This window comes from Pteronotus mesoamericanus, unplaced genomic scaffold (assembly GCF_021234165.1).
Source record: "Pteronotus mesoamericanus isolate MK-2021 breed Mesoamerican mustached bat unplaced genomic scaffold, CSHL_Meso_final contig_2, whole genome shotgun sequence".
Lineage (NCBI taxonomy): Eukaryota > Metazoa > Chordata > Mammalia > Chiroptera > Mormoopidae > Pteronotus > Pteronotus mesoamericanus.
The window spans coordinates 23,012,832-23,028,942 of record NW_026555084.1 but is presented as its reverse complement, the minus strand read 5'-3'; the positions used below and the strand labels follow the sequence as shown (position 1 = coordinate 23,028,942).

The 16,111-nt window shown below is 57.3% G+C and overlaps 1 protein-coding gene across 6 annotated transcripts in view; it reads right to left on the bottom strand.

The window, feature by feature from the left end:
* NRG2 (neuregulin 2) overlaps positions 1–16,111 on the bottom strand; it is a 171,815-nt gene that overhangs the window by 7,205 nt on the left and 148,499 nt on the right. For 3 of the 6 annotated variants that reach the window (XM_054568349.1, XM_054568352.1, XM_054568351.1), the window contains exons 4-6: positions 14,604–14,724; positions 8,619–8,695; positions 78–180 (exon numbers count right to left, since the gene is read on the bottom strand). In XM_054568349.1, coding sequence (XP_054424324.1) covers positions 78–180; positions 8,619–8,695; positions 14,604–14,724 — 301 coding nt within the window. Of the gene's footprint in view, positions 1–77; positions 181–3,963; positions 3,988–8,177; positions 8,237–8,618; positions 8,696–14,603; positions 14,725–16,111 lie in introns of all 6 variants that reach the window. The other 3 variants (XM_054568348.1, XM_054568353.1, XM_054568350.1) reach the window with 3 other exon arrangements.

Below are 16,111 nucleotides of genomic sequence, written 5' to 3'. Positions count from 1 at the left end.
GAGCCTGTCCTCACAAAGGAAGCTTTGTGAGGCCCACCCTGGCTTGGCCTGCCCTGGCCTGAGCACCTCGCACTCACTTGGTCTTGCAGTAGGCGACCACGCAGACGATGCCCACAACCAGCAAAGCCACGCAGATGCCAGTGATAGTCAGAACCCTCTTCTGGTACAGCTCCTCGGCTTCTGCAGGGGCACGAGATGTGAGGGGGCCAGGCAGGAGGTGGACCTGTGGCGACAGTGGCGCAGAGACACCCCCTGCCCCCAAAGCCTTGGGCTTTTTCCAGCTCAGGTTCTGCCCAGTTCCTCTCCCGCCTCCCCTCCCCAGCAGTCTCCTCCCCGCTGCCCGCTCCTGGATGGCCGTCTGCTCCCCTGAACTCCACCCGCTCATGGATCTGGGCACACCATGACCATGCCCCAGTACACCTTCCCGAACCCCACGCCCTGCCCAGGGCATGGTGAGTGGAAAATGCAGGGCGACGGGGTGGGGGGGATGGAGGCAAACTTCCCAGGGCCACAGAGGAGGGCAATACAGCTTGGCCCGCAGCCCTGGCCTGTCCCACTATGGCCTGGTGGCTGCAAAGAACCTTGATGGGCTGGGGGGAGCTGCTCTTTCTGTTGGGAACACGGCAACGCCAGGCAGATGCCTGGCTTGCTACTGCAGTTTCTCTAGGAAGGCGGAGAGTCACTTGTTTGGGGCTGGTGACAGGACATCTGACCCAGGGATGGACAAAGCAGACCAGGCCCATGGGGAAAGGCCTTCGTCTTTCCCCATGGGCAGCCCGGTCAGGGTTGCGGCCCCGGCCCACGCCCGCCCTCCCAGTCTCTGGCTGTGAGAAGCCCACCGGTGGCAGCATAGCCCTTGAGCCCCAGGTACAGCCTCGCCCTTTCTAGGAGCTGAGCTAGGCTGGGCCTCAAAGCCCTCCGAAAGACCCGGCTAGCCCCTCCGCCTCCCACTTCTTGGTGGAGCGCCTTCTACCCTTCTAGAACAGAGAAAGCAGGAGGAAGGAAAGGAAAAAGGTGACAGTACCGGCCATAATCAAGGCACACACCCCAGACGCCCACCCGCCCCTGCTGGCTGGCCCTTCCGCATCGCTCCTCTCCCGCCAACACAGGGTAAGTGAAAGCAGGACCCCAATGCTTTGGTGGAGCCCTGGGAAGTGTCTCCTAGCCCTCAGGCTTGCTGCGCCTCCTGTGGCAGGTGTATACCCAGCAGCAAACACCTGGGGGAACGGAGCCCCCAGACACACATGCCTAAAGGACTGCGCCTATCTGATACACAGACAGGCCCCTTCACAGAGACGTGTTCACACACACACACCCAGAGAAGCACATGTGCACGTGCATACACATGTACGTGCAATCATGTCCATCGACACACAATTGTACAGCTTCGTGGACAAACAGCCCTCTGCCCCAAACCCCCATCTCAGAGCTCGGTGGTGGTCCTGCTTCCAGTTTTCTTCCCTTTCCACCCCTCAGTCCTATCCACTCAGACATCTGTCTCTGTCACTCCTCTGAGACCACTCTGGTTGCGTGGCAGACAACCTGTCCGCTGAGGCCCCCTGCTGGGCCCACTCCTGTTCTCTCCTGGGTTCCCTCCCCCTTCGCTGGCTATCTGTCTCAGTTGCTGCTTCCTCCTCTTCTGTGTGGGCTGCAAGGCAGAAGGGCCCAGAGCTCTCAGGCTTCTTTTTCTCCACCTGCCCTCTTTCCCTTTGTGATCTCACCCAGACTCAGACTTTAAACGCCATCTGTATGCAGCTGACTCAAATTTATATCTCCTGCTCCGACTTCTCCCTGAGCTCCAGTCTCCTACATCGAAGGGCTATGCCCCACACGAGCACTGATCCCTCTTGCCAACCCTGCTCCCTGCTCTCCTCATCTCTTCAGGGCCAGCCCCAGCTTTCTGGTTGCTCAGGCCCCTTCCTTCCCACCTCCCCTGGTACCTGATCCATTAGCTCTCCCTCCCAAGTAGATCCTGGATCTGACCACTTCTTGCCATTTCCACCACTTCAGCTTAGTCTGAGATGACGCCATCTCTCACTTGGACAGCTAGTCACCTCCTGACTGGTTCCTCTGCTTCTCCCCACCAACCCCAAACATCAACCTAGTCTGTTTTGCAGCCAAAAGCCATATTGATTAACAACCATAAAGCAAATCATTTTACTTCATGCTTAAAAACTTAACAGTGGCTTCCACAGCAGCTTGAATACAACTCAAAGCCTCATCATGGCTTATGAGGCCCCCGGTTACCCAGCTCCATCCACCCTTCTCCCTAGATCTCACTGTGGTCCTGTTCCCTGCACACACTCAGTGTACTGTGCGCCAGAGTTGCGGGCAGTCTCCGCGTCCATTGAGGGAGGCAAGCCCACTCCGGCCACACCATCCCTGACTTGTGCCCCTGCCTCACACTCTCCCCGCTCAGCTCTCTGCTGGGCTGGCTACTTTTCATGTCACTAAATGTCATCTCATTGGACAAGTCTTCCCTGACTCCTCAGCTAAGCCGGCTCCCACCCCAGCTAGGCGCTATCCCATTACCTTCTTGTATTTTCTGTATAGCACTTACCACCGCCTGACAGCTTTCCAGTTTGTTTTATTGTCTGTCCCACCCTGTGAATCTGAGCACCAGGAAGACAGGGACTCTGGGTGCTGGATCGCCAGACTGGTGAACTCGGGGTTCAGCAGATGTTTGTTGAGTTGGAGAGTTAATGAATGTACAGACCATCATGACAGACACAGACACGTTTATAGAGGCTCACGTTCACCTCCGCACCCTCACAGTTCCCGCGGCACAGCACTCAACCCTCAGCTGAAAGCACCCACTGCACCCTCTGCGCGCTTACGTCCTGCATGGAGAGACCTAACAGGCACAAACACTTCACCTGCACACCACACACACACGCCCCCACAGATTCACCCTTGTGCACCCTGCCACCCCCACACAGACACCACCCAGATTCAGCCTCTCTCCTCAGCTCACCCCTCCACAGTCAACAGAGACACACTCTCACACACAGACTTTTGGCTCTAGCTTCTACTGAGAACAGTTGATGGGGGCTGGGTGCTCAGGACGCTAGGCTCTCCCCAAACCTGCCTCAAGAACAGCCTTTTCACAACTGTCGGCTCCACACCATGTCTGAGGTCTGCCACCACAGAAGCCTTGGCCCCTCCAAGCCCCTCTATCCTTCCTCCTGTAAAACGTCTGGACACTTGAGGCAGGGTGGGGCCCCCTGGCACAAGCCAGAGAGCTGGACAGCCCGACCCGTCAAAGTGCCTTCCTGTCCGAGGAGCCTCCAGGGCCCCGAGGGCGGGAGTGGGAGGGAGGTAAGGTTCTCCACTGAGCGGGGGCAGGAGGACAGGCGCCAGAGGCCAGCCCACCCTAGACCCTTGTTTACCGACGAACACACGTGCCATCGTGGGGACAGATCATGGAGGGGGTGACAGCCTCAAGCGGATGGCAAAGCCTGGCCGACCCAGGGTAGGGGGCAGAGGACAAACAGTGTTCTCGGCCACCAGCCTGGTGCAGGATGAAAAGCAATGGAGATGGAAACGGGAGAAGGCAGGGAAAGCACAGTTAAGTGGAAAGTGCTGCCTCTCTGCACACTCTCTAAACCGACGTGCTGCGGCTTCCAGACACTGACTCTTGAGGGGCCAACCCACTGGACCGCACACAGCTCAGGGGGCCCCTCCCCTTGGAGGCTTCCTGGCCGTCGGCCCCAGGCAAGGGGGCACTACCACACACCCGGGCCATGGCGTTACTCCCGGGGTGCCCTGCTTTTCGTGAGCTTTTCTTGTCTCTCCCAAATCGAAGTAGTTTATGATTGGACATCTCGATGGGACAGGGGAGAGTTTTGGAATGATCCCTTTTCCGTGTTTTGGAAAGGAAGCCACACATCTAGCACACGTGGTGTCAGAGGTTGTGGAGAGGGCTGTGTGGATAGCACTCAGTGATAAATGAAGGCTCCGTACCCTTTAGTTCAAATCCAAGGTGCTCTGGCAGTGCAGAAGAGAGGCGGGTCAGAGAGGGGAAGGGGTGGAGGGAGAGATACAGAGAGAGATGGGGGAGGGCGAGGGCGGGAGAGAGAGAGAGAGAAACGTTGGTCAGGACTCTTCAGACACCAGCAGCCAGCCTGTGAGGTGAAAGCAGGTTAGTGGTGTCCCCTCCCAGCTTCCTGAGCCCCTTCCCTGGCACCCTGTCCCCAAAAGCCCCTGAAAGGGGTGGAGAGAGGAAATGTTAGGATCAGCAGGCAGGGCAGTTTCTTTAGAGATGAGCTGTGGGGTTAGTACCTGGTGGAGGCAGAGGCGTAAGAGTCAGTTGGCACATGTCCCCAGGGAGGAAAGGTGAGTGGGGGTGGAGGTCTGAAGAGTCTCCATCCTCCCCCTCCCAGTTCCGGTGCCAGGCCTTCAGCGCTCTCTAGCCCCTCCTGGAAACAGCTTTCTCAGTCCCCAGTTCATTCATGGAGCTCACTTTTCTGTTCAGAAGGGGCTATCAGACTGGCCCCTTGCCCCTGTCCTGCCCCCACAGGCCCAGCTGGCCTCCTGCTGACCTACTAGGAGCCTGGGCACGGAGACTTGGAATTTGGGGGAGCAGGAGTGGGGAGAGGAAGAAGCTCCAGTTGGCAGGTCACTTCTCCACTTGACACTCCCAACACCCTAGAAACCATCAGGCGCTGGGCCTCAAGGTCCGAGCCGGATTTCACAACTTAGCAAAGCAAACTGCAACTCTGAAGAGAGAGAGACAAGTGGGTTCACTTGTGGAACACCTGTGCCCCTTAAGTGGGGGGCCAACTGCACTCTTTAGTGTGGGATCATGTTGCAAATGTGCTAGGGAAATGCCCGTGCCATCCACGGGTCAGGGAAGAGGGCCGTGCCCAAGGGTGTGGCCCCAAGCCTGCCCCGTCTACCTACTTCTCAGTCTCTTATCTGTTACATCGGGCATAGGCCTGACCATGGCATCTTTGGGTGGCTTGCAACCAGGTTGTGCTTCAGAGTCATCCAGACCAATGAAATCAGAGACTGGGGTGGGAGCCCAGAAACTTCAACAGTGTTCCTGAAATCCTCGCCTACCATTGTCATGTAATAGCCAGCTCCTGACTGCAGGCCCTGGGGCTCAGATTTGCCGCCAGTTTGCTGTGTGGACGTGGGCAAGTCATGACCTTTGTTCATCTGTCTAAAGTGCCTGCACACAGCGAGGGGTCAGGTGTGAGCGGCGTGAGGCTTGGCACAGGTGCAGGACCCATGCATGGCCTCCCCACAAGCACACAGCAAGCTCAGCGAGATCAGGGAGCAGGTGAGCTTGTGTTCTGATGTTCTCATCCCCTGTAGAGCACTGGGACATCAGCGGGAAGTCCTGGGCATTATCCACCCCTGGGTCTCTTTATGCTTCCTATTCATAGGGATTCCAGAGGGTTCTGCAGTTGGAAAAGGGCAGGAGAGCAGGGTGGCTCAGAGCCAGGGGCCGAGATGGCTCTGACTAAAAGGGGATCAAGGAAGATCCGGGGCTCTGACCCCCAGTTCCATGCAGAGACCACACCCCTGAAGCACGAGTCCCAGCCCTTTGTGCGCTCCTATTAAAGGCGAGGTTGGGAGTGACCTCGAGTGTGGTTTCTTTGCAGCTTTATTGCTTGGAGTGAGAGTCACCATAGGCATAGTGAGTCCACTCCTCTCCCTGTGCTAAGTAGATAGTACAACCTTGACAAACTCAGAGTCCTCAGGGGCAACATTCCCTGAGTAATCAAACCTGTGGCCTGTGGGGCCCTCCAGGTAGCTTGAGAGAGTTCACATTGTTTGGCTATCTAGCCCTGCCTCCTAAGAGAACAGCCTAGCTAGACCGCAGTACCTGGGACACTAGGAAGACTGTGGTTCATAGAGCTGGTCTGGGCCCACCTTTGATTATTGTATTAGATGAGGCAGCTGGGGCCCAGTGGTGCTCGAACACTTTCCTAAGGTCACACAGCAAATTAGGAGGCAGAAAGGAGAGTGGAGGCCAGCTCTCCAGTCTCTTGTGGCTAAACCATGGCTAATCCTGCCCATGGGGTCTCTGAGCCAGCCTGATTGGCTAGTCCTAAGCACAGTGACCATGTGGAGAAGTGAGCAGGGCTCCCAAAGCCGGAGGTCAGCGTCCAGGGTACTGGTGCCGGCCCTCCTGCCCAAACTGCTCTCAGACCGCCGCGGCAGGCTCTCTGCTAAGCCCTTCCCATGCATCACTTCTTTTCATCCTCACCGCAATCCTACAGGCAGGAATGCTGTTATCCCCATTTTACAGATGCAAAAACAAACACTGAGAGGTTAAGTGAGGCCCCAGAACTCGTAAGCTCAGAAGCTGGCATTTTTATTCAGGTCTATCTGCATCCAAAGCCTGAACACTTAAACTAGCATCTTCCACTGCCTTTTAATAATGATCTATGGAGTGCTGCATGAAGTGCTCTGGGCAAAGTGCTTGAAGAATATAAATCCTTTACCCAAAGCTAATAAGGTAACAGCAGAGATCCTGATAACATGAGGCAGGAAGGCCTGGGCCTACATTTGCAGGCTCTTTTCTGAGCTCCTGGGGCCCTGCTGACCCTCCCAGCAGATCTGAGCTGAAAGCTGAAGCAGCCCAGCTGGCAGAGAAGCTTGGCCAGTGGCCGAGTTCCAGAGGCTCTGCTGCTCTGATTCAGGAAGGGCTGGGACTCGCTGTCCAGAGCAGCCCCATAGGCCAGCGGGGCTCTGGGCCTAAAGGTGAGAAGGAATAGGCCCTGACTGCCTCCCCGCCGTGGTCTGCCTGGCTGCTCTGTCCCATATGGAGGCCCCTCCTGACCTACAGTCCTCCAGTGGGGCTGGATCTGACTCTGCAAGTCTTCCTGGAGCCTGGGCTCTGGAGAATTCTGTAGGGCCACATGCCCTGCCTACAGGCTCTGCTCTCGTCCCCATGGCCTTCCTCTCCGGCTTCCAAAGGAAGGAGCTTGAGGAGAGTGCTGCCTCCCACACTCTGTTAAGATAGTTGACCATCTGGGCCGACCCGCCCTTACCTCCCTGGGGCCTCTACTATCCTCACCAAGTCTTGGCTTCCAGGCTCCTTGAAGGGGAGGGAGAGGGTAGCATTTTCTAGGCTTTTGTGGCCTGAGCAGCTTTTTGTCCAAGGGCTACCTCAACAGCCCCATGGGTCTCGCCCTCAGCCTCTTCTGGAGCTCTAGCCGTGCATGCCCAGGGCCCATCACTGTGGTCCCTCCATCCTCGTGGGATGCAGCTGTCCTCCCTGTGGAGAAGGAGGCTGGGGGGAGTGCAAGCGGGGCCTAGTGGACCAGGAGTATGTCCTGCCTTACAGGCCAACAGACCGTTGGGCCCCAAACACGGAGTCCATGGCCGGCCTGTCGCTTTCTGCTCTGCTCCACCTCCACCTGGTGGCACTTGAAGGGAACTGCTCCTAGCTCCAATAAAAGCACAGTTATGGCCCGATCCTTCCGCTGCAGGGCTCACTTATTTTTCCCCCCAGCAAACTGCACACCAGAAAGCTCCAACCTTAGAAGCGGAAGAATGGAAGGGAATGAACGCCTGGGTGGGGACTCAGACCACAGAGGGCCTGGAGGGCGTCACCAATTATCTCTTGATTCCTCAGTCCCTCTACCTTTTGGCATCCACGGCAACCCCTCCACCCCATCCCGTAGCCACATAAATGTCTCCCGTCTCTGGTCACTATGGAAACCATTGCCACGGGACCTGTTCTCCCTCAGCCCCCTTTCTCCTCTCCCCCATTACCTAGAATCGAACCAAAACCAACTCCGGCCTGATCCGAAGACAGGCTTTCCGAGAACTCGTTTCTCTTGAGCACACAGCACACACATGCACACACTCCTTCCCGGCTGCATCGGCAGCTGACATCCTCCAACAGGCCGCCAGAGGCAGGTGGGGGCTCGCAGCTGGCCGGGCTGCCTGACACCAGAGGCAGTGCGGGGGCCTGAGCAGGCTCGGCCAGCTGCACGGAGAGTTTGGCATTACTGCGCCCAGGCAGCACAGTGACGTTGGAGGTGGGGGTGGCAGGGGTGCCTGGGTCTCCTCCACACAGGCTTCTGGTGAGCACTGAGGACCAAGAGGAGCCCAGCACCCCATGTCCCCCACTAGTCTAGCTAAGCGAGGCCCCATCCCTCCCATGGGGGAGACTGTCAGTCACCAGGGAAGAAAAGAAATAGAAGAAAGAGACATACTGGAGAAGTTGACCATTGCGAACTGCTGACACCTGTCCCCGGTGTATCCCACAGGACACCTACCAAAAGAAAGAAAACCAGAAAGAGAGAGCCAGGATAGCAAGACACAGGCATTGTAACACCCTGGCACGGGCTCCTGCCAATGCCAGCTGGGTTCCTTGCCAACGTTACCATTTGTACTGGCCTTGCCACTCTGCCCCTTACCTGCAGCCCTGAACTTTAAACCCGAGGATTAGGCCAAAAATGAAAAACAAAGCAAAACAAAACAAAACAAAACAAAAAGAACTAACAAACCAAAATACAGAAAAGAAAAGAGAAACAAAACGAAACAGCCAAAGATCAAAACAACCAACACCCCTGGCCCTACGCCCTACATCGGGGGGGACTGCACCCGGAAGCTTTCTAAGGAGCAGGGACTCGTGTTTGTATCTTCAAACATACTTTGCTTAGGATCTGGCATGTACAATCGCAAAGGCAGTTTCTCCAAACATCTCTGTCCGAAGAATCCGTTTGGACATCTGGAGAAGGAAAAGGGGAAAAATCACAGAACAAACTGGCATCATCCGCGAGGCTCAGGTTAGAAATCAAAGTGCACAGTGATGAATGAGAAAACCAAGTCGGGCGCTGGGGCACACTCATCGCAGAAGGGGCTGGAGTCAGGGCTGGGTGGAGGGCTCGGAAATCTCCTTCCAAATCTCTCTAATAGATGTGGCTCCGTGGGTGGTGGGGCGGGGTGGGAAGGGAGGATGATATAGGGAAGCAGGGTAGGGAAATAGGGAACTTACTGCCTAATTGTCCTGTGGCCCTTGAGACTTCCCTTCTGACCTGCCTGGGGCCCCAGGAAGCCAGAACTGCAGCCCCTTGGTGCCAAGCAATCGGCAGGCAGGGTGCTGGGCGGCTTCTGGAATACCAAGTTCTGGGGAGCCATTCCTTCTAGGTCCTACCAAAGGGTTTTCCCAAGGGCTCTGGGCAGGTTTTCTCATCCATGAAACAGCTCCCAGGAAGCTCAGAGGAGAACTCCAGAATGCTGTTTGTGGACTGTATGCCCATGAGAAAAGGGGCCTGGGAGATAGTCTCGTCTGTTCTCCTGAAGAGGGTTCCATGGCCAGATAAGTTTAGGAAACTCATTCCCAGGCTTCCTTATAGAGCTGCAGTGCACGTTGGCCTACGGAAAGTTTTGTACAAGGGAAGAGCTGAGCTTTCCAATATGTCCCGAATTTATTTGACCATGGGAGTCTTTTTTTGAGGAACTCTTGCAACACCGTTTGGCAGAAGGCTGTCCTAGAGCAATATACGTGGGAAAGCTTAGTGGGCAACAGGTGAGGCTGGGGGAGAGCTGGAATTGCCAGCATCCCAAAGCTGGCCTGCCGAGGCCGGGGCAGGCCATCCAGCCTCAGACGGGAAGAACTACTGTGGGAGCTGGAGGAGGCTCCCTAGGGACCCTGAAGCCTGGTCCATATCAGGAGCCGACTGGCTGCCTGGTACCCCTGCCTTTTCCCCGGGACCTGCTCCTCCATCCCTGCTCGGCTCTGGCGGGGGCTCATTCTCCCTTGCTGCCTCCTCTATAGCTGCAAAGCACCACCTGCTTCCATCTCTCTGAACTTGCCCTTCCCTCCAGGTGTACGTCCTTCTGCTCTTTGGCTGCCACTCTGCCCTCATGGGAGTCCCTGTCTTGCAGATTTCTGGGAGACGTGCCCAGCCCTGTACTCTCTTCTGAACCCCAGCAAGGTCAGACTCCTCGGGGAAGCTTACAGACAGGGCCAGGCTGACCCCTTCCCCTACCCAGAGACGAGTCTATGCTGCCTCTGCCTCCTCTTCCTTAGGAAATTGGACCAGCCCATCTCCAGTGTCCCCTCAAAAACAGGTCACTGTTCAACATTAATCAAGAGGTGAGTGTACTCGACCTCTTGGCGTTCTAGTGTATACAAGCCATCAGTAGCCTCTGAAGCTTATAGGAGGTGGTGGCCACTGGCTGTGATAGACACTCATGGAAACCCTGCGGCCTCCAGTCTAGGCTGGAGGATTGGGAGTGGTCGGTGGGCAGGTAGCTGGAGTTTCTCTGGGCTTTGCAATCGTCTCCCTCAGGGGAGGCGGGGGCTGGACCCTGCAGAGGTGGCGGTGTGTGTGCGGGAAAGCCTGGCCGACAGGTGGTGGAGGAGGGCTGGGAAGCGTGACTGGAGAGAGTGGCAAGGGGGCTCCAAGGGAAATTGAGGCACGCTCATCCTGCTGAACAGGGTGGCTCGGAGGAGCAGCTTCCACCTTTTCAATACGCCCTTCTCTGATCCCTGGCCCTGGCCCCCGGTCATCCCGGCCCAGGAAAACGGGGGACCTGGCCAAGGCTAAGGCTAAGGCTAAGGCTAAGGCTAAGGCTTCCCAGCCAGCTCCAGTCAGGCTCAGCTCTTTTTCCTCAGCTCTCAAAAACTGACAGCCGCTTGGGATGGGGACTAAAGGAGGAGAAGTGATTTTTCAAGCAGCAGCACCTTTGAGGTGGAAGATAAAGACCCAGGAACTTGCCAATATGACTCTTGGAATCACAAAGCAACAGGAAAGAGAGAAATTTGATTGTGTCTAATGTCTGAGATTAGCCCAGCTCTTGAAGACAGGGAAAACCTGTGTGTGTGTGTGTGTGTGTGTGTGTGTGTGTGTGTGTGTGTGTGTTAGAAAGACAATGTGGGAGTGCAGGAGGAAACAAAGGGGGAGATTTATAGCCAATGTGCCAATGCTGACAGTCCGGGAGGCTCTCCCATGGGTCTTGGAGAGCAGTGATCACTAAGCGTACCCCTATGTCCCTGATCCCACACCCGGCCTGGACTAACCCAACTGAATCCTCCTACCTTTCGTGGCCACTGAGTCGCACAACTCAAGGTGGCGCCGTGGACATGGTCTATAACACGTACAAGCCCCCGGAGTCGTGCCTTCCTGCCCTGGGAAAGTGTGCTCTGCACTGGCTCAACTGAAGAAAAGGCGGTGGGGGATGGGCACAGCATGGGGGTAGGGAGGGCTCACACCCCATGCTGTTCTTTGGGCACTGGCTCCTTCCGGGGCTCCTGGACACTCCTGTTCTCTCCTTAGCCTGGCTTGTTGAGGATGAACCACATCCAAGAGGCTGGGGCTTCCCTAGAGAAGGTTCTGGGGCTAGGCCTACAGCCTTTCTACCCTGCACCCAGGACCAGGCAACAGGGGACTCAGTGTGAGTGGCTGGCTGGTGGTTCCCCCTCAGACAGGGATTGACCTGGCACAGGAGCACAGGGGACAGATTAGAAGGAGCGGCAGGTACAGCCTTCCCAGCCCTTCCCCCCAAGTCATCAACTGTGACTATGGGAAGGTCTGCGCCCAGGGCTGGAGAAGAGCAGGGATGAGAGAGGGGCAGAGAGGAGAGCCCACGGGCTGCACCTGGGGTGACGGAGAGGTTGGGACTCTGCCTCCCCGTTTTCCCACCCCACCTCCCGGGCCTCAGTTTCTCCCTTCGGTAGCCTGGGGATAATGCCATGTGTGCTGCCCTCACCCGGGGGAGGGGGAGGATGAAGGATGAGGGTGTGCCCCGGGCACTGGAGGTGGGGGAGGGTCTCTGGCCTCATGAGGGGTGGGGTGGCGATGCGGGGCGGATGAGCAGGCACATGGGTATGGCATGGGGGAATCACCTGAAAATGGGGCGAGGGGGGCAGAAGGAATGGGGGATGAGCTGATGGGAGAGGGAGGCATGCCGCTGGTATGTGCACAGGGCTGGAAAGAGAGTCTTGTTCTGTCATCATCCCCTGAACCAGTCCCCAAGAGTCACGCACCAACCGTGCTCTACAAAAACACGGAGAGAAGAGGAGAAAGCAGCAAGAGGAAGTGCAGAGGCCCCTGTCGGGCCCAGACAGGAGACAGTCCTCTTGATTTGGACCCCCATTTTCCAATCCCCCTAAGTTTTCTTCTTAAAAACAAAATTCAGTATCAGTGACACTGTTTCTTTTGGCTCTGAATTCCAGAAAAACAGGAGGGGCGGAGTGTGCCTGCTTTCCAACACTCCCTGCAGGGCTCTGAACCAGTACACAACAACAAGTGTCAGAAAACCAGGAAGGAAAACTGATTTTTATAGAAACTGGAATGAAACTGACCAGTCTAGTTTCATTATCCAAGCTAAGCGGAAATGCAAAAAAATCAAAATAAAAAGTAAACAAACAGCACAAATGGTAAGACGTGAGTCCCGTTTCCTGAGTTCTCTCCTTTTTATTCCATTCAGGTGTCACCAGGAACCCCAAGAGGCCTGCCCCCCTGCCCTCCCGGCTCACCCGCCCCCAGAATGGCCTCTGGGCTCTGCCCGGCCCCCCCGCCCCCTGCCCTTCTCCAGCACAGCTCCGAGGACCTGCCTTCCTGGCCGCAATCCCCTCCGGGGACGCCCCTCTCCTCTGAGGGCTCAGGGAGTCAGGGAAGTGGGTTCCGAGGCGGGCTGAAAGATGAGGGGGTGGTGGTTCTGGGTTCCAAGTTCGAGTGCTAGGCAGTGACCCCAGGTGCCCTACTGGGGAGGGGGGACAGGGTACTGTCTTCGCAATAGCTCAGGCTCCTGGCCTCTATCCCTCTCAGATGGAGCTGTACCTAAGGGCTCAGCCTTGATGTCAGGGCCTTCTGGGAGCCCATTAGCTCATTGCTCTCTTTCTCATGCTAAACTCTGTAGCGCTGGAGTCCTGGGCCCCCAAGGCCCTCCTCAGCCCTGGCACCTGTCCTGGGTCGCTGAAGCCTTCCCTGCCTGGAGCCAGGGCTGCCTTCCGTGGCATTGCTGGATCCCTTCAAGGTTCCAGGGTCCGAGGGGCCAAGGAGAAGAGAAGCCTGGTATGTGTGTGCTGGGGGTGGGGCAAGCAGGGGGTACAAGGCTGGGCTGTCTCTGTGAGGTATTCCAGAACCCCTTGAATTCTATAAGCCGATTCCAAAGAGCACAGAGCATTCTCAAAGCTAGAATGTTCCCCAGGGCCTGCAGCATGAATGTGGCAGCCTCCTAGAGGCAGAAGGAGGGAGAGGGTTGGGGACTGAGTCTGGGCTGAGAACTCCCCTGGGGGACCTGCTGTTGCTGTTGCGACTGTCCCCTGAGACTGAGGATGGGGGAGGCGGGAAGGGGATGGCAGCAGGTGAAGGGTGGGACCAGGGAGGAAGCCAGCAAGGGAGGCCAGCTGGGGCCCAGGCAGCCCAGCCCCACGGGGACAGTGTGAAGGGGGCGTAGCCCCTCATTAGCACTTTGTGTGGTCAGTGGTTTTTCAAAGTTCTGGGCAAAGCCTGCAGTCAGGAGGGAGAGCAGGAGAGCCGAGGAGTGCTGGATCTGACCTCGTCTGTGGGGAAGGCAAACGCCTCTCTCTGAGTCTCCATCAATACTCTGGTGGCCTTTGCCCAGATGCCATGGGAATGGGGCAGCTTTGGCACCTTGCCAGATCCCAGGCTCGGGCTGCTTTGAAAACCCAAAGTTGTTAACTAGATCTCCTTCCCACTCCTCCTCAGGATCCGGCCAGAACCTGTGCTACCCTCACCAAGCGCCTCTCCCCATCCTCGTTCACCTGCCAGAGAACCCATCGAGGGGGCAGGCACTGTGGGCCCAGCTGCCCGGAAGGCCTGGCGGGCCTGAACAAGCCCTCTCTGGTGGCTGTGCTCCACCTGCCCTGTCTGTAAGCGGAGCAGGTGGCTCTAAGCTGCTGGGAGGTCCTCCTGGGGCAGCCCTGCCTGGCTGGAGAGTAGACTCTGACCCTTGGGGAGGCCGAGAAGCCCCAGCTTGAGCTTCTCTTCAACTCTGACCTCTCCCATTGGGTCACATCCAGAGTGGTGTCCCGGCTAGTGCCTCTTCATCCCATAGAGAAGGGCTAGGGACTCGAGTGGCACAAGCAGCACCCAGGGCCTATCTGTGGACACCAGGGTCCTGCTGGGCAGGGAGAGCAGTCAGGCCCTGAGTGAGCACCAGGGGCAGAGCCCTCTTCTCCCCTCAAGGCTCCAAGAGCACGCCCTCTGCTCCCAAGGGCTCCAGGGCTCGCGCTCTGCCTGACCCTGCTAGGCTCCTCCCTGCTGGGGAAGACACACCCTGGGAAATGTCCATCAGAACAACATTTGGGGAGTTGCTGAGAGATGGGGAGGGGAAGTGAGAGAGAGAGAGAGAGAACAAACTCAACGCCCAGGTCATAGGCTGGGCTCTCCATCGCCCTAGAAGGTGTTGGTGAAAGGGTGGACATCGGGAGAAGGGGTGGGTGGGGCCTGGGAAGCCGGGACTGCAGAAGCCCTGAGCCCTTTGGAGCCTACAGCTCCCTGTGTTCCGGGGGGGGGGGGGGCGGGACACACCTCCCTGTCTACACCCAGTGGGGACTCCTCGTCAGTGGCTCGAAGCCCCCGTTTCCTAGAGCCCTCCACTTCTGCCCCAGCCTCTCTCTCACTCTGCTTTTGCCCCCACGCCCGCCCCCACTGGTCACTTACTTGCAGGAGAGCTGGTTGATGCCCTCGATGTAGTAGCAGACGCCTCCATTGACACAATAGGACTTGGCTGTCTCGTTGCACTTCCGGGCGTGCCCCGACCAGGACGACAGGGTGGTGCTCACTGGAGGTATGAGAGACATGCGCTAGTGACCCACTGAGGCCACCTCTGGGCCCCAGGAACCACCTCCTTCCTGGCCCTTCATTGCCCATCTCCAAGTTCGAAGCTCAGCGACTGCCGGGATGGCTGGGCCAGGACGGTCTGGTGGTCCCCCTTAGTCACCAGCAAGGCGGGGGGTGGGCCGCCATGGGCTCTGTCCATCTGCCCAGCCTCACCCTGCACCCCTACTCTGGGCAAACCTCTATAGGCCAGGAAGGTTTTCCATTTTGGGAGGTGGTGAGAGGCTAGCAAAAGCTGTTCCCTCTACTGGAATAAGGCCACCTCTGCCCCCTCCCTGCCTGCTTTCCTGGGAGCTCTCTCCTGCAGGTGGATGAGACGCCATGTCTCCCCTGGGGAGCAAAGTCACAGGGAGGGGACATCCATATCCATGTGCACAGCTTGGGCTCCCACAAGCCAGCTTTGAGGGAAATGGCATCTTTTGGACACTGTCATTTCTAAGACCTGAGAAGATGTGGGGAGAACCCCAGCTTCCCTTTCTTCCCCCTTTGTCGGGAAGGGGAGAGAATAAGCCTCCCAGGAACATTATAAAGGCCACTCTGCCCATCTCCATAAGCACCCAGGGTCTTCTTCATGTCCACCCTTGCCAGGTAGCCGCCCCCTTCCCCACCTAGTTAGCTGTGGCCCCCGGAGGAGCCTCTGGGCTTCAGGCTGTGGAGAGAAGACTGGCTGGGGAGGGGGCTTGGGGTCCGGCTGGGATGTGAACGCTGGGTGAGCACACACTTAGGCTTCAAGGCTGCCAACCTGGACGGCACCTCTGATTGATCAGCTTCATTTGATAAATGAACATAACTAAAGTTCTTCTTCCCCATGGAATGGCATCCAGAAAGCTGGTTTCAAGTGAAAATGCTTGTCCCAAATGTCAGTTTTCATCCGTAAGCTAACCCTCTAGGCGGCGTATCTAGGTCAGGCATCCGGAAATGGGTACCTGCTCCCGCCTCGGCCGCTGGCCCTGAGGACCTCTTGCTCTTGCCCAGCAGCAGCTCCTGACTGAAGTGAACCTTCCTACCTTGGCTGCTCCTGTCTCCTCAGGGGTACTGAGTGTCTACCACCTCCCATAGCACTGGGGGGGCAGGGAAAGGAGGAGGAGGAGGGCAGGCACTCGGCGCCCTCAGTGTTTAGACATGTGGGGAGACAGATGGAGCGCGGGGACTGGGAGTGTATACACAGCTCTGCCTCTGTATATGTCTGAGGAGCTCGCTGATAAAACCCAGCGGGTAAAGCCAGCTCCCACCTTCCCCTCCAAGCCGCGCCTGCTGCTGGCCCGGCACCCTGAGCCCCACCCCAGTTGAGAGCTCCTGCCTATGCTCCGCTCCACGCCCAGCTGGGACCC